This window comes from Xenopus laevis, chromosome 6L, assembly GCF_017654675.1.
Source record: "Xenopus laevis strain J_2021 chromosome 6L, Xenopus_laevis_v10.1, whole genome shotgun sequence".
NCBI classification, from domain to species: Eukaryota; Metazoa; Chordata; class Amphibia; order Anura; family Pipidae; genus Xenopus; species Xenopus laevis.
The window spans coordinates 6,367,592-6,386,116 of NC_054381.1; the positions used below are offsets into that span (position 1 = coordinate 6,367,592).

The 18,525-nt window shown below is 43.8% G+C and overlaps 1 protein-coding gene across 8 annotated transcripts in view; it reads right to left on the bottom strand.

The window, feature by feature from the left end:
• Positions 1-1,449: 1,449 nt before the first annotated feature.
• The window catches only part of setd2.L (SET domain containing 2 L homeolog), a 69,937-nt gene continuing 52,861 nt past the window's right edge, over positions 1,450-18,525 (bottom strand). For all 8 annotated transcript variants that reach the window (XM_018267025.2, XM_018267024.2, XM_018267021.2 and 5 more), the window contains 7 exons: positions 17,963-18,525; positions 17,606-17,737; positions 17,185-17,327; positions 16,020-16,134; positions 4,563-4,643; positions 4,186-4,287; positions 1,450-2,318 (listed from right to left, as the gene is read on the bottom strand). The exon at positions 17,963-18,525 is cut by the window's right edge. In XM_018267025.2, coding sequence (XP_018122514.1) covers positions 2,157-2,318; positions 4,186-4,287; positions 4,563-4,643; positions 16,020-16,134; positions 17,185-17,327; positions 17,606-17,737; positions 17,963-18,525 — 1,298 coding nt within the window. In that variant the 3' untranslated portion in view covers positions 1,450-2,156. The remainder of the gene's footprint in view (positions 2,319-4,185; positions 4,288-4,562; positions 4,644-16,019; positions 16,135-17,184; positions 17,328-17,605; positions 17,738-17,962) is intronic.

The window sequence follows — 18,525 nt, forward strand, 5'->3', positions numbered from 1 at the left end:
TGTGACCCACTTTTTTGTGGTTCCAACTAAAGTCCTGCGTGGGGCCAGTTGGACAGACCTGTACCCAATAAGTTCTGCACCGTAGCTGGGTACAAAGGCAGGTTGCTGCCTGATTATGGAGTCTAAACTTTCTGCCCAAAACCCGATCACTTTGTGGGTATTCTGTGTGTACCCGACCTGATGTAGGACTCTAGTTCCAACAATACAGAATAATAATGCATTTCCCTGAATTTACATTTTCACAGATTTTACAAATTTTTTTCTGGTTCTCTGAAAAACATAAAACAGGGGTTCTAATTTGGCTAGAAATGCGGTTATATACTGAACTTACTGTACCAGCCCAGATGTTCCGCAGCCCTATAGCAATAATGATCCAGGACTTCAAAGTTGTCCAGAGCAGATCAGCCATCTTGCAGTGCCAGTGGCACTGCACATGCTCAGTGAGCTCCGGTATATTGTGAGTGGGTCCTTAAAGGAAAACTATACGCCCAAACAATGTAGGTCTCTATAAAAAGATATTGCATAAAACAGCTCATATGTAAAACCCTGCTTCATGTAAAAAACATTTTCATAATAATATACTTTTCTAGTAGTATGTGCCTTTGGGTAATCATAAATAGAAAATTGCCATTTTAAAAAATAAGGGCCGCCCCCTGGGATTGTACATTTCACTGTGCACACAAACATACCAACAAACCATACATGTTAGGTCACATGAGCCGATTGACTTTTGCTTCCACACTTCTTCCTGTTACAGTTAGAGCTGCAGTATTTCTGGTCAGGTGATCCCTTCCTGTTACAGTTAGAGCTGCAGTATTTCTGGTCAGGTGATCTCTTCCTGTTACAGTTAGAGCTGCAGTATTTCTGGTCAGGTGATCTCTTCCTGTTACAGTTAGAGCTGCAGTATTTCTGGTCAGGTGATCTCTTCCTGTTACAGTTAGAGCTGCAGTATTTCTGGTCAGGTGATCCCTTCCTGTTACAGTTAGAGCTGCAGTATTTCTGGTCAGGTGATCTCTTCCTGTTACAGTTGCAGCATTTCTGGTCACGTGATCTCTTCCTGTTACAGCATTTCTGGTCAGGTGATCTCTTCCTGTTAGTTAGAGCTGCAGTATTTCTGGTCAGGTGATCTCTGAGGCAGCACACAGACCATCACAAAATGGTGGTTCAAGGCATGAGATGTAAAAGGGCAATATTTACTTAAATATATATTCCAGATTGGTAAGATTCTTTAATGTCACTTAATTTGATTTAAATTAGCTGTTGCTCAAGTATTTATTTTGGGGGTATAGTTTTCCTTTAAGGGCATTTATACCTTCCCAGTGAACTAGCAAATGCCCAACCCATCTTCCAATGGTTCCCGGCCTCCCCCTGGAGCCATATTGTACCCCTCGTGTGTCACTGAGATCAGCCACAACCCAATGACCCGATTCATTGCAGTAACCCTTCATGTATCCTTGTAGGCAAATTCATTTTATTCTCTTTTTTTTCTTTTCTTTTATACATAAAAAAATTCAGTAAAAATTTTAAAGTAAAACGATATAGGCAGTAAAATCAAAAATTCACGAACGATGCACAAACTGCCGGGAAAGAAAAACATAAGAATCGAGACAGAATTTATAAAAAACAAACAAAAAAACAAACCCCACAATGAGCTGTCGGCAATATCCTATTTACATGCTTATCAGCACTCCTTCGTCAGAGTTCTCCGTGAGTACATGGTAGATGAAAAGTAATTTATATATATTTATATATATCATCGTATTCACATATGTTAAAATATAATACAGGCTCTCAAAAAGGAGAAACAAAAATAATAATAAAAAAAAAAAAGATGCCCACAATTTATTGCGCTGTACAGTCAGGAACTGGGGGGGTATATGGGAGAGACACACAGAGGAAAGAGACCCCCCACGTAGTGATGCTAAGCCTGCAGTCACCAGTAGATGGCACTGTCCAACTCCCAGAAGCCTCAGTGTGACGGGGAAACTGCAAGTTGTAGTTAAAAAGAAAAAAAAAAAAAAAATTAATGAGTTTAAGGAACGTGAGAGAAAAGCAGTGCACCAATAGGAATCCGCGGCTTACTGTTAATATTTTACACTGTAAAAATAAGAACCGCCCCCCTACTGGGACCGGTCAATTCATACTGGGGGGGGGGGCTACTCAATGTCGATATCCTCTTTGGGTTTATAAACAGACCCAAACTTGTGCATATACTTCTTGATGTACTCCTTGGTTTTGTGTCTGACATTCTCGTTACAGTCGAGGTCCTCTGGGTTCTTGCAGTATTTCAGCTCCTTGTTCATGACCCCGTGAGTCAGCTGTGGGGGAGACAGAGCAGAAGTCAGAGGGGCTCCAGTATTCCAATGGATAAGCTTGATCCCTGTGCTGGGGACACTGGCCATCCCATAATGCAATGCTCATTCCAGGGGCAACGTTGCAGGAAGGGCACAGCAGATTGGAGGCACTTGGCTTATATAGGGATTGTTTTACTGAAGTTAGAAACGTATGACAAGTAGGATGCACCTAATTCACTATTTTGGATTAGGCCAAACTCTGAATCGTTTGTTAAAGATTCAGCCGAACACCGAACCCTATCCTAATTTTTACTTCCTTGTTTTGTGACAAAAACCCGATTTCCCTCCCAGCCCTAATTTGCATATGTAAATTAGGATTTGATTCGGCCAAATCCTGCTGAAAAAGGCCAAATCACAAACCAAATCCTGAATTCGGTGCATCCCTAATGACGAGGCCTGTTTTTCTAATTTTTGTCACATTTATATAAATGGGATTATTGCTTTGCACCATAGTAACCAGAGAAAGCCGACACTGACTCAATACTAATCTCTCCCACCCAACTGTCAGCTGAAAAACACTGGCACATGGGTATTTTAGGGGGATTTATATTCAAATCTATTGGGGGAGGCTCAGACTGGCACTTGGATGACACACATGCAGGCTACTACAAACGCACGCAGGCTTCTAGATAGCTTGACAAAGGACCTGGGAGGTCCGAAACGTTGCCTTTATATGCTATGGGCTACACAATAAATCTGCACTTGAGCACTTATGCAAGACTAACAGTGTGCTGCTGGTAATTTCTTGGAGTATTGATGTGACCCTTTGACAGGATTGGGGTCTTCCGGTTCAGCACCTGGCACAGCAACTGTGAGACGAGTTGGGAGGTGAGCGCTCCATATTTGTGATTACGCAGGCTATTAGAAACACACGCAGGCTATTAGAAACACACGCAGGCTACTAGAAACACACGCAGGCTACTAGAAACACACGCAGGCTACTAGAAACACACGCAGGCTACTAGAAACACACGCAGGCTACTAGAAACACACGCAGGCTACTAGAAACACACGCAGGCTACTAGAAACACACACAGGCTACTAGAAACACACACAGGCTACTAGAAACACACACAGGCTACTAGAAACACACGGCACTTAAACGGGAACTACAGCAAAAAACATAAATGTAACAAAGATTCAGTAAAATCTAGTTTCCTGCTATACTGTGCACACGCCTGGCATGGCCAATCAAAAATGTCCATTGGGAAATGGCTAAAGATGGCGGCATGGCGTTGAAAACCCACTGTGCTCATTTGTCAGAAAAAACAACCGGTCATTACAACTTTCCTTGTCCTTTAAAACAATTTGTCCCAATTCAGGCTTTAAAGGGATGGTTCACCTGCCTGTTACAGAATGGCTAATTCTAAGCAACTTTTCGATTGGTCTTGATTACCTATTTTTATAGTTTATGAATTATTTGATTTTTCTATTCTGACTTTTACAGCTTTCAAAAGGACCCCATCTAAAAAAAACAAATGCTCTGTAAGGATACAAATGTATTATTATTGCTACTTTTTATTCCTCATCTTTCTATTCAGACTCTCTCCTATTCATATTCCAGTCTCTTATTCAAATCAGTGCATGGTTGCTAGTGAAATTTGGACCCTAGCAACCAGACTGCTAAAATGATAAACTGGAGAGCTGCTGAATAAAAAACGAAATAACTCAAAAACCACAAATAATAAAAGCCAAATGCAAACTGTCTCAGAATATCCCTCTCTACATCTTACTAACAATTAATTTAAAGGTGAACAGCCCCTTTGATAGATATGACATTACTCCGTGAGTGCTTGTGCCAGGAGGGGGCGCTAGAAGGAAGGAGCCCTACCTTGCGTGCTAGATGCTTGAAGTCCTCTGTGTTGTTTATTCTTCCCATCTTACAGTCGGGCTTCCTGTAGGGGTTCAGACACTGTACGATGAACTGAGACATCTGCAGATTGCAAGCATATATATATAGGGAAGCGTTAACCCTTGCACATGCTGTTCCCCAACAACTAGATGTTAAAGGGCCCCACAGAAAATTCATTTTAGGGCGTGAAACATATCCAGAGGTTGTCCTATTGCACCAATTGATTGAAATTGCTCATTATTTGGGCCTTATGGGGCCCCTATACCTTCTGCAACCACAGGGTCTGTTTCCTCTGTAGTTACTCCTTTGTACCCCAATAGAAAGGGGAAGATAGAATGGCAATACTGAGCACTTACCTCCTTTCTGAATACTTCTTTGCTCTTCTTCGCCAGCTCACTCGATGTGTCTGCTTCCGCTGTCTTGGTCTTATTAGAAGACTGAAATATACATATATATATATATTATTATTATCTAGGCAATTAGCATTCTGTGTGGAGCTGGTATGAAATCCACTGTATATTGTACAGGTGCAGCATGGTCATATTATTGGGGTGAATAGAAGCCTCATATTGAAGCAGCCAATCATGGGATTGTTTTCAGTGCTTATCACAAGTGGAGCTAATTTAACAAGGGCGACAGGATGCCTATTACAGGAAAACTATACCCCTCAAACAATGTAGGTCTCTATAAAAAAAAGGGATTACTTACCGTTAAATCCTTTTCTCTCTAGTCCTATGGGGGACACAGGAACCAGGGGGTTAAATCCCCTCTCATCAGGAGGCAGGACACAGTAGAAAAGAAGAGGAGGGATCCTTCCCTCTATATAGCTTCCCTCTGCCTCCAGCTTACTCAGTTAATAACAAGAAAAAAACCAAGCAACAAAAAAACCCAACTGTATACAATTTAATAAACACACATCTATATATGGCTGAAGAGAAGGTATACCTGTTTAGGGTGGGAAGTCCTGTGTCCACCATAGGACTAGAGAGAAAAGGATTTAACGCTAAGTAATAAAACCCTTTTTCTCATATGTCCTGGGGGACACAGGAACCATGGGGACATACCAAAGCTGTTCCATGTGAGGGAGGGTGAAAACAGGTAACCAAGGAACCTTCTATTATTTATGAAACAACAGATTGAAGAACTTTGCATCCGATAGCCGATTGGGCTGACGTATAAGTATCAAAACGGTAAAATTTTGTGAAAGTGTGGGCTGAGGACCACGTTGCTGCCTTGCACACCTGCTCAGCAGAGGCCATGTTTCTGCACGCCCATGAAGTGCTGAGCGCCCATGTGGAATGAACCTTAATGACTAAAGGGACAGGCTGTTCGATGGAGATATAGGCTCTGCGGACCGCTTCCTTGATCCATCTGGCAATAGTAGCTTTGGAGGCCCGGGAGACCCTTCCGACTTCCAGAGGGCACCACGAAAAGAGAATCTGATTTCCGGAATTTAGCCGTGCGCTCCACATAGGTACGGAGTGTGCGAACAACATTTAACTTGTTGAAACTTGTCTTCTTAGCATTCTTAGGAGAGCTGCAAAAGGAAGGAATGAAAATCTCCAAGTTCAGATCAGTGGACCACGATCTTCTTGACCAATGCGGAGAGATTATGATGAATGTGCTTCGTTCTTTCTTTATCCGCTTGAGAATCCGCTGAAGCATCACGAGAGGGGGCAATACATAGGCTAGAGACGTTTCCCATTCTGCGGTCATTGTGTCCACTCCTACTGCTGGAGGGTCTCCTGTCCGTGCGATGAAGTGGTCTACTTTCCTGTTGTGATGGGAATCCGTGAGGTCCAGATCTGGTTGTCCACAATGACTGACCAGTCCTAGAAAGGCCATTCGCTGCAACGGTGTCAGACAAGACTTGTCTCTGTTGATCGTCCAGCCGAACTGTTTGAGAGTCCGGATCGAGAGGTGCAAGAACTCCTCTGCCAGTTGAGCCGACCGAGCCTTGAAGAGAAGATCGTCCAAGTATGGAGTAATAGATACCCCTTGGACGTGGAAGATGGCTGCCATGGATGCCAGTCTTGGTGAAAATACTGGGGGCTGATGACAGGCCGAACGGTAGTGCCACAAACTGGAAATGGTGCTCCTGGAAGGCAAAGCGGAGGAATTGTTGGTGTGGAGGGAATATTGGGATGTGCAGATAGGCGTCCTTGACATCCAGGGAAGCTAGGAGCTCTCCTGGCTCCATGGCCCGTATAACTGATCTGACTTATTCCATCTTGAAACGACGATAGGTAATCCATCGGTTGAGGTGCTTTAGCCCTATGACTGGTCGGTATGACCCATTCTTTTTGGGTACCACAAACAGGTTTGAGTAGAAGCCTTTGAACATTTGGGAAGGCGGTACGGGTACGACCACGCCTGAACCTACCAAATCGTCGACGATGGAAAGAAAGGCCAGTCCTTTTTGAGGGTCCAGAGAAACCCTGGATATGAAGAATCTCCAGGGCGGTAGTTTTCGGAACTCGAGACGGTAGCCGGTTGTTACGGGACTTGACTGCCCATTGAAAGTCTACGTCTCGTGCCCATTGTTCTGCAAAGTGTCTCAATTTCCCTCCACTGGGAGTTCTGGCTGTGACTGAGCCGTCCAGTCATGCCGATGTCGGTTTGTCTTCCAGGTTTGCCAGGTCTGTTTTCCTCTTGAAGTGTAACGGCCCCTAGAGAAAAATTGTCTGGGTGGGGACGAACCTCTGGAAGAATGAAATCCTCAGCCACGAAAGGGACGTGAACGTCTCTGAGAAACACCCTTGGGTCTTGTCTGAGGTAGCAGTGTGCTCTTGCCCCCAGTTGCCTGGGAGATAAATTTCTCCAGCTCCTCGCCGAATAGCTGCGATCCCTTGAAGGGAAGGACCGTGAGACTTCTTAGAGCTTAAATCAGCAGACCACAGGCAGAGCCAAAGGGTGCGTCAGGCAGATACAGACAATGCGGAGGTTCGCGCTACAATCTTCAGAGAGTTTAACGATGCATCACAAAGGATGGAGCTAGCCTCCTGAATTCTGATGGCAATAGATTCAAGCTCCTCAGTGGGCAGGTCTTCTCTGATGCCGGAGAGGAGCATATCTGACCATGCTTCCATTGCACTACTGACCCAAGCCGAGGCTAGAATGGGTCTAAAGGTTGAGCCTTCAGAACACCTTCAAGTTTTTTGTCAGTGGCATCTTTAAAGGTTTATGCGTCAGGAACGGGAAGCGCGGTTGGCTTTGAAAGGCAAGACACAGGAGCATCCACTAGAGGAGGTGTGCTCCATTTTTCTAATGCTTCCTTAGGGAAAGGCATCCCATTCATCTTGGACAATACCTTGCAATTGATCATGGGCGGGAAAAAACACTGAACGTTCAGAGTGTCTGTGAAACATACCTCTGGACTTCTTGCCCTGTGAAGGGGCTTCCTCAATTTTGAGCACCCCAATGACTGCCACAATAAGGGCATCTATCTTTGTGGAATGGTCTGGAGAGATGCTGGACTGATCACCTTCGTTATCGGAGGGGGATAGTTCCCCTTCACTAAGGGATTCCTCATCCGAGGAGTCAGGGGATGCGTGTGCTGCGGGAGAGGAATGCCCAGGAAGATCAGAAGATCCCGACGCTTTTCGCTTCAGTGGTCTCTTAGGAGAAGCTGGGCCAGCAAGCCTATCTAGTATCTTGTCTAGTGATGCTGCCAGAAGTGGAATTCCTTGAAGGGAGGCCAGTGACTGGGAAAGAGAGCCGGCCCAAGCTGGTGTCTCATGAACCCTAACTGTTACTAGGCCAGCACTGGATGCTGCTGTTACATGCCCATCCAAGGCTGCTGTTGCAGGCTCTGCATTGGGTGTGGGGACTGTATGTTCCATCTGCCTAGCAGGTGTGCAGGAGGAGCAAAGCGAGCCCATTTGGCCACACTTAAATTTTGTTTTGCATTGAGCGCATGCCAAGAAACTGACCTTGGTTGCCTGCTTCCTCGACCTAGTAAATATGGCATCTCCTGTCCCCTCAGCCATGATACTCTTAGGAGAGTGGGCGTGTGATGCTACCCGATGGTGAGCGCTCCCACACTGGATCCCCAATACCTGGAGTGGAGGAAGGCCAATAGAGAGGAGGGTGCTGCGGATGCTGCTGACAAGTTGAGCGCAGAACCTCTGTGCCTGGAAGTATGGGAGGGTAGTGAGCCGCTGGTGCACGCTGCAGAAAAAATGGCTCCCAGAACAGATCATAAACAGAATGAGGCAGGAAAACGCATTAGACGTCCCGCCCCCAAATACCGGTTCCTTACCAGCAGTTCCTGTATAAGCGCCGGCCCACTACCTTCGCCTAACTTTCCAGTATTCTCGCCCGGCTCTGCCTAGTAGAGTAGGTCTTCCCTCGGAAGGTGAACTGCTGTACCTGTTTGCATCCGTTAGAGGAAAACCTCACGCTCTATATGCTTACCTCACCGATTGCCCGTTAGATAGTGGATCTGGGTTATCCTGTGTTGGTGAGGATCCCGCAGAGGGGGGTAACTCAGCGAGTGCAGTAAGACTGACTCTGGTATTTCCCTGGGTGCCCAAGCTAATCCTAGACCGACATATCCTTGTGATGGGAGCCTTGTCCAGGACATCCTGACGTTGCAAGGACACATAAAAAAACTGAGTAAGCTGGAGCGAAGCTATATAGAGGGGAGGATCCCTCCTCTTCTCTTCTGTGTCCTGCCTCCTGATGGGATTTAACACCATGGTTCCTGTGTCCCCCAGAACATATGAGAAACATATTTAATAAAGCAGCTCATATCTAAAAACCTGCTTCATGCACATAAACCATTTTTATAAATGATATACTTTTTTAGTAGTAAGTGCCATTATAAACAGAAAATTGCCTTTGCCCCGTGGGATTGTACAATTCACAGTGCACACAAACCATACATGTTAGGTCACATGAGCCAATTAACAGTTGTGTCTTTTGCTTCCACACTTCCTCCTGTTACAGTTAGAGCTGCAGTATTTCTGGTCAGGTGATCTCTTCCTGTTACAGTTAGAGCTGCAGTATTTCTGGTCAGGTGATCTCTGAAGCAGCACACAGAACAGCACAAAATGGTGGTTCAAGGCAAGAGATGTAAAAGAGCAATATTTACTTAAATATATATACCAGTTTGGTAAGATTCTGTAATATGCCCCTTAATATGATATAAACTGTTGCTTTAATATTCATTTTTGGGGGTTAAGTTTTCCTTTAAGCAATACATTTTTGGCATCATTGAAAGAAATCTTTGGGCAGATCCGTGGGTCACAGAATTTATAGACTCCTTGTCTGCCGTGCACTAAACCCTTAATCTCCAGGCACACAGTGTGCTTATCATATTACTGGTAATCATGGGGGGCACACGGCCTGATCTTCGCTTCTCCGCTGAGTAGTGTTTTACAGCGGCCATAAAACAGGACACGGTTACACGATAAGTGCTCCGCCTGCTCCAGCCATCCCAATTCCAAATCCACAGGACTGGGGAGTAAATTCCACTAGCAGCGCAACCAAACCCACATCTCCTGAAAGACGACGCAAATCTTCTTGGGCGTATGAGTATAGCACACAGATTTAAAGGGGAATATAAACCCAAACATAAAATGTTGCCTAATAAAAGAAAAACAAATTCTAAGCAATGGTCAGTCTCTCGTTGTATAAAGTTGTGAGTAAACGTAATAGAAAGCAGTGTGTACCCGGTATCGCCCTGGTGTCATTTGATACAATGTAACAGAAGCAGCTGATTGACAGGCCTGTGAATAAGAATGAAACAGGGTGGAATCAGCAGAAATGGCCGCACACACTGATTTCTATAGTAATGAGATTTACTCACAACTTTATACCCAGTGACAATGAGGAATGAATGGATATTGAGAACTTGCTTAGAAGAACATTTTCTTTCATTAGGCAACATTTTATTTTTGGGTTTATATTTCATTTAAATTTTACTTATAGGCAGCTGTGCTATACACCCATTTATAAACAGATCTGCATGTGTCCCTTCCTTTTGCTTTCCAAATATCCCTCCCATTTGAACGAAATGTTTTTTCATTTCAATAAACACAACCAACATGTGAATTTCCTTCTGTCTCTGTACAACTCCCAGCAACCTCAGCTAGCCAGGCTGCCATCATGTAGCATTTCTCTCTATTCTGTATACTTGTTAAAGGGATACTGTCATGGGAAAAAAAAAATTCAAAATGAATCAGTTAATAGTGCTGCTCCAGTAGAATTCTGCTCTAAAATCCATTTCTCAATATAGCAAACTGATATTTTTATATTTAATTTTGAAATCTGACATGGGGCTAGACATATTGTCAATTTCCCAGCTGCCCCCAGTCATGTGACTTGTGCTCTAATAAACTTCAATCACTCTTTACTGCTGTACTGCAAGTTGGAGTGATATCACCCCCCTCCCTTTTCCCCCCCAGCAGCCAAACAAAAGAACAATGGGAAGGTAACCAGATAACAGCTCCCTAACACAAGATAACAGCTGCCTGGTAGATCTAAGAACAGCACTCATTAGTAAAAACCCATGTCCCACTGAGACACATTCAGTTACATTGAGAAGGAAAAACAGCAGCCTGCCAGAAAGCATTTCTCTCCTAAAGTGCAGGCACAAGTCACATGACCAGGGGCAGCTGGGAAATTGACAATATGTCTAGCCCCATGTCAGATTTCAAAATTGAATATAAAAAACCCTGTTTGCTCTTTTGAGAAATGGATTTCAGTGCAAAAGTCTGCTGGAGTAGCACTATTAACTGGTGCATTCACGTTTTCCGATGACAGGATCCCTTTAAGGAATAATGACAAGTTTGTCACCAATATCCTGCCCTTATAAAAAGGGCTCCTGTCCCTGAGCACACGTGCCATAACAAATGCACTCAGCAGGGACGGCAGCTGCAGGTTGGGGCACAGCACATATCACAAGTGTCACCAAAAGGCACCACTCGTTTATTAGGGCTGCACTGCATTTTTTGGTTTAAAGAGACCAATAATAGAGACAGCTGCCATCACTCCCTGTTTTGAGCTCACACAGTTTTCAGCTTGGAGCCCACACAACAGCCAGCTTAGTTACCTTAAGACAGTGATCCCTAACCAGTAGCTCGTGAGTAACATGTTGCTCCCCAACCCCTTGGATGTTGCTCCCAGTGGCCTCAAAGCAGCTGCTTATTTTTGAATTACAGGCTTGCAGGCAAGTTTTGGTTGTATAAAAAACAGATGTACTGCCAAACAGAACCTCCTGTAGGCTGCAAGTCCACATAGGGGGCTACCAAATTGCCAATCACAGCCCTTCGTTGGCAACCTCAGGAACTATTTTCATGCTTATTTTGCTCTCCAACCATTCTTACATTTGAATGTTGCTAATGAGTGAAAAAGGTTAGGGATCCCTTCCTTAAGAGCTTCCTGTGCATGAGACTTCTTGGCCAGATTATTGGGCTTTTGGTAGGAACAACTTCACCTTGGCCTGAAGATGACAACAAATCACAATGGCTATGACAAGACTCAACATCAGTAATCGCTCTATAGATAGAAGACTAAGAAGCCCTCAATTCCTGTGCTGAACCACCTCGTGTATTCTGGATACAGTATAAGGGGCCAAACAAGAGACTACTAAGTTCACTAATGTTGCTATAGGAAGGGTTCCCCAAATATCTCCCGCCTACAGATAGGCTTCTACACCATAGAGATATGTTTTGAGCCTCCACTTGACATACAAAGAGGCTGCCCTTCACTGCGAGGAATGGGAGCTGAGTCTTGGGGTACCCAGTGCCTAAGAGGAATGGACCCAGTCAAAACAAACTGGCAGCTGATGTTTGCCAACATAAAGGCAATTTTGAGGCAAACTGGACATCAGCATGTTGGGATCTGCCTACCAGTAAGTGGTATCCCTGCAGTTGCTGAACTTAAGACTACTTTGAAACCATCATCTCTTACTCTACTGCTCATCAGAAGTCATTGGTATGACCCATACATGGCTGATTTCTCTTTTAAACATTAAAAAAAGCAGAGAAATGAAAATTCAGTGCAGCTTCTGTGTAGGGAAACTGAGTTTTGTGCAAGGAATTTGGAGGGAGGGGGCCCGAGTATATAGAAAACAGCTTTCACAACACCCCGGAATAAAACTGTAGATGATTACACATATGGTGTGGGGTCATGCAGTAACACAATAATAAACTGTATTTTCAGGGTAAATATTTCCCTCTCCTAATTGGCCTCATAATTTCTATATTAAACCCAAGCGCGGGCTGTAATTCCTTCTTCTCAAAGGCTCCATTCTCCCATCTCATGGATTTATTTTTTATTCTAATGGATTCTGCTCATTTCTCTGCCTCCATTTAATTAGTGCCCAGGCTAATTGGGGAAGTGGCTTGTGACAGCTCCAGGGAAAGTTACTTTAACTATACTTTTTATTGGGTCTCGATGCTCCTGTGTGTTCCATAATGAGTGGAAAAGTTAGAGGCTTGGTTATAATTAGCCCCAATCTAGAGACCAGTTCAGTTGAGTGTTGGGCATGAGAATGGAGAAGGGTCTGAGCACAAAGGAGATCCTTAAAACAAAACAGGGAGCAGTGCTGCACGTCTCTGCTGGGTGCTGGATCATGTTGGGCAACAGTGCTAATGTAAGTAGCTAGGGTGTAAGATCCACATCGTCGTCTGTGCAGCATGGAGGAAAATAAGGTGCATTCTTACACCTGGGGATTGGAGAAAACGGCATTTTTCCTCTCAAGTTATCCATATTAGTAGAAATTTGCTCATTTGGCAAACTGGGTCTTACTTGGGGGGTACAGGACACGCTGATGGGACCACATCAATAAGGAGATGAGTTGGGAAGCCAGTAATGAGTGCCCCCATACATGGGCCAAGGAAATGTGCATTGCTTAAATCCTTTCTTAGTATGTTTGTAGTCAATAACTTGCCATCTAAGTCTGGAGGGGCCAGGTTGGCAGCTTTTATTGGCCCATGTATGGCCAGCTTAATGGATAAGGGAACAAGTCATACCTGTGCACCCTCTCAAGGTCTGGACTGAGATTTACGAGTACACAGATGACAAAACAGACCTAATAAATGGTGTCTATGCATCTTACAGCAGACCCCCTGCCAGTTAAAAGGAGAACTAAAGCCTAACTAAAGATGTAGGCTAGAAATGTTGTACATGATGTTTTGTGCTTCTGTACCAGCCCAAGGCAACCACAGCCCTTTAGCAGTAAAGATTTATGTCTCCAAAGATGCCCCAGTAGCTCCCCATCTTCTTTTCTGCTGATTCACTGCACATGCTCTGTGCTGCTGTCACTTACTGAGCTTAGGGACCCACTCACAATATACAGTAGACATAGTATAGAAATGTCACAATATAAGAATTAATTAGTAATTTATACAGATAATTACTACATGGCAGCACAGAAACCAGTGCAATTAGCATCAGAATGTAAGTCAGCCCTGTAGCATCAGCTTATATTACAGACCAACCTAATTACAGACCAACCTAATAATTAGTGACAACCCCTAGGCTTAGCTTCTCAACAGCCAATCAGAGCCCACTGAGCATGTGACAGACACTTTCCAAGATGGTGACCCCCTGTGACAAGTTTGAAGTCCTGGTTCATTGCTGCTACTGACAAGCTGAAACTTTAGGCTGGTGCAATACGTTCAATATATAAAATTTGGAATTTTTAGCCATATTCCCTTTTAGAGTTTAGTTCTCCTTTAAGGCTGTCCCCTCTTCCTCCAACAAAACCATTTGTAGCTACAAAACAAGCTTGAGATTGTGGGTCCATTATGGCTGAGGTTATTTTATGAATTACATAAACCCCTCAAAAACTCCTATTGCAGAGCAACTCTCTCAGCCGGTTGTCCAGTAAAATGTCCTTTTCGGCAAAGCAAGTGTCAGTAGCTCCCACTGCCACAGAAACACAACACAAAGAAGCTGATATCAGCAGACTCACACATACTCCACTTATGGGACTGGCTGGCTTCCTCTGGCAGCTTAGAGCCCATAAAGACGCCATATGGATCTGGTCCCCAGACCTCACTAGCCACAGGCCCTCTGCTGATTCAGTATTTGCTTCTCCCAGGCCTGAAACCTTGTCTCTGTGGCTGCCTATCACCCTCTATAATTATACACTGGCTTGAGGTTTGCTCGCCCTATAATTCACGTGATACACGGAGTGGCGTGGTGAAGCTATCCAACAAGTGCTTTCTACACGTGTCCCGAGCAGCGTACACTTTTATAGGATTAATCCCAATTTCACATGAGGCAGAGAAATACTAGAGAAGAAATAAAGAAGAAAAAGGGAAGACAAGAGTGTCCTACATTTATATTAAAGGGCCAGTAACACTAAAAAAAGGAAATGCCATAAACGGATTCCTGGAGATTTGTCACCCAGTCCAGCTGCCTATAAGTGTGACTATCATGTCGGAAGGGCAAAATAAAAAAAGTTTCCCCTCCAAATGAAACCCAGTGTACATACACACTCACATCTACCCCTCCATACCCTCACATAAATGATATATTCCAATATCTATACTAATTGTAGATTTTAGTATCGCAATAGCCTTGGGTATTCTGCTTGTCCAATAAATCATCCAAGCCCAAGCGTTTTAAAGTAATAAAAATATAATGCAGTGTTGCCCTGCACTGATACAACTGATGGGTTTGCTTTAGAAACACTACTATAGTTTATATAAATAAGCTGCTGTGTAGCAATGGGGGCAGCCATTTAAAGGAGAAACGGCTCAGGTTACACAGCAGATAAGCTCTGCAGAACTTAATGTTATCTGTTATCCACTATTTAACCTGTGCCATATTGTCTTTTTTCAGTTTCCGCCATTGCAACTCAGCAGCTTGTTTATATGAACTATAGTAGCGTTTCTGAAGCAAACACATCAGTTTTACCAGTGCAGGGTAACAGTACGTTATATTTTCATTAATTGGTGTAACTGTTCCTTTAAAGGAATTAACAGAATCAGCATCACATCATCATCCTGCAGGGCATTCCCCAACCTCACTGTGAAGAACCCCCTATGCTGTTCCTTTAAAGGAAAGTTATTTTCCTCTAGTCTAAAGGGGTGTGTATTTATATGGGGGGAAAAAAAAAAAAAAAAAGATTCCCTGCTATTTCTCTATAATGTTAGTCAATCCTTATAGAGGTCCACATGTATTAAAGCAATGCCTCCATGTTCCCTAACTGTAACCATTGTGCCCCACTTACAGCTCCCCCTCTGGTCTTTAGCCAGCAGCTGCATTAACATCAATCACCCGATGGACATCTGATGCCATGAATAAAGAATAGATGGGTGCTTCCCAATAAAAAGTTCCTACCAACACCCAAGATACTCATGACATTCAACAGCTACATCATAATGTGGTTGGACTGCGCGGAGTATCGATTGGTCTGTATGCCTACTTTTTTAATATTTATGATGAATAAAAAGTGATTTTTTAACTTTGAGAATTGACTGGAAATATATCTTTGAATTTTTGGACTGCTAGGAGCCCATGAACAGGAGTAGCCATCATTGTTCCCTGGTGTAGCTGGAAAAGAATTCTCCATAGGCAGCCTCCCATCTTGCTTGCATTCCTATCACTATTTTTGTTATTCTCAAAGGCCACTGCAGCTGTCTGTCCTTTCAATTCCTCAATGAACTGCTTCTCTGGGTTCACTGGAGGAACCAGAACTGCAATCTGTGGTTTATGAATTGACGAGCAAATAAATCTATGAGGTTTTTCCTCCCAAGATTCACTTCCTCATTTCAAACTGTAATTCATTTATTTCCTTTTCATTACAAATCAAATGCACTACCATAACACTTCCTGCAGTACAAACAACTCACCTTCATTGGATTCTCATCATAAGTCGGGGTTCCAAGGTCCATTTCTGCTTCATGTTCTAAGCCGGCTACATCATCCCCTGGGCTGTCCCAGGCAGGCGGGTCCCACTGGGTTTGTCTTGGAGAGAAATAAAACACAATCATATGAATATAATTGGTATCAGTGGGCATCTGGAATGCAGCAAGGCCATAAGATGAGCTGTAGTTCTCTGGTAGGGACCGTTATTAGAAATCTAGTCACTATACAGTCAGATACGAGTGCAGGATGAATGAGATTACAATTAGCCCAGGTCCCTGGCATATTAATCCAGCACAAAGGGCAAGAATAGTTCCCTAGCAACAGCTACAAAGGGTGGTCAGTGCAGGAACGCATTGCAACCAGTTAATAATTAGCACAAACACATATTAATGAAAGCCAGCTACTAACAGGTTGCTGTGGTTAAAGGGGAACTTTCCCAAAAATGAAAATTTTATATAAGCTTCTGCATACTAAAATAAGAAACTTTCTAAATACAATCAATTACATACTCTGTACGGTTTCTGAAATAATCAAGTTTATATTCACTATTCCTCTCTCAACATCTGTTTTCTCTTCATGCAGCCGTTGGGTGTCAGATAATCATTGACAGTTAGATCCAATATATCTTACAGGAGGGCTGTATAAGGGATCACTCTAAAGTAACCATGTGACTATTGAAATCACCAGAAATCCTGTCTCTCTACATGCAGAATTTGTGCAAAAGGCAGTTATTTTGTTAGATTTTGTTTGTACTGGAATCCGTTAATTGAGTGAGCTCTAATTTATCTGCTAGGAAAGGGAGCCCCCCTATGATATATTGGATCTAACTGTCAATGAATATCTGAAACCCAACTGCTGAATGAAGAGAAACAGAAGCTGTGAGAGGAATAGTGAAGATAAACTTTTTTTTATTTTTTTTAATTCAGAAATGATGCAGAATATTTAATTTATTGCATTTAGAAAGTTTCTTATTTCAGTATGATGAAGCATATACTAACTTTTTATTTTCAAGACAGTTCCCCTTTAATGAAAGCCAACTACTAACAGGTTGCTGTGGTTACCGTCCCAAATATTGTTTAAGTTACCATATACTCACCTATCAATGACAATTCTCTCTACACATCAAAGGAACAGACAGCAAAAACTCACCTTGTTATTACATGGTAATAATAGATTTTGCCCTCAGGATCCCGGGCAGTCTTCCAGCCAGAAGGAAGAACAATGGTTTTGGGTTTGGGGGGTGACGGTGGAGGAAGGTCCAGGACATTGCTTGGTGCCATTCCCATCTCAGGCTATGGAGAGGGAGGAGAGAATAAAACAGGTAGGTGTGAGATGCTACCACTGGAGAGGTAGTCAAGGGGACACAAAAAGAGAATTCACTTGTAAGGGGCTGGAAACCAGACAGAGAGGTGCTGATCATGCAAGAGGCCCTATGGGCACCCAAACAGATGCCGCCGGAGATGTGGAAACAAGTAAGTGTAGGGCAGGTCACTAGTGTATTCTGTTGTCACTACACATTACACAGATAAAGGGGGGGGGGGGTACAACAGTTTAGCAAAATGTCACCAACCTGCTGCATTGGAGGCTGTCCAGGAGCCACAATGGTAGCCAGTGCAGGACCCTGCTGCAATACTATGCCAGGTGGGTGAGGGGCATAGATCTGCTGGCCTGTGATGTATGACAAGCCTGCCTGTGTATAGGTCTGTAGGAGAAAAGAAACCACATATTTCAGTTTATGATATAAATGCAGATCCCTATCACGTCTTCTAGCTCCACTCTAGGCAGACATACACAGTTTCATACTTTTTAACCAAATTATCCAACATGTGGTGCCAAATGATCAGATTATCTGACTGATGAGGACAAGTGAGAAGAATGCCACTATATACATACAGCATGTGCAGCACAATGAAATGACAATCCTTACCGGTACAACAGGTGGGGGAGGCTGTGCATAGGCTGCTGGCACACCATACATGGGCTGGCAAGTCTGTCCTTGGTAGTAAATAGCCGCCTGTGAAGGTGCAGGTGGATAATGGGATTGTTGTTGGGGTGGTGGCAATGGCATTGCCTGCTGATTGGGGTCCCACACTCCATAGTTCTGAGGAGGCACTGGGGTAGGTGCAGGCACTGGAAGAACAGCCAAATTTGTTTCCTGAGGGACCATTGTTTCACCCTGGGGGACATACTGTTGAGTAGGAACTTCCATGGGGCCTACTATATGTTGCACCACAGGAACCGGCTGGGATGGCATGAGACTAGGATTAACCACCATCCCCTGGGAAGGATCAAAGCTGTTTGGAGATGGCATAGCGTCCAGAGGTGGAGTGGGCAATAGCACCTTTCCAGCATTTGGATTTGTGGGATCCATAAAAGAGTGGATGGGGTACCCCTGGGGATAGGCAATGAATGGAGGAGGAGGAGGATGTGCACCATAGGGAATAGACTCATAAGGCATAGGGGAGGCAATGCCCATGTTTTGCATCTGCT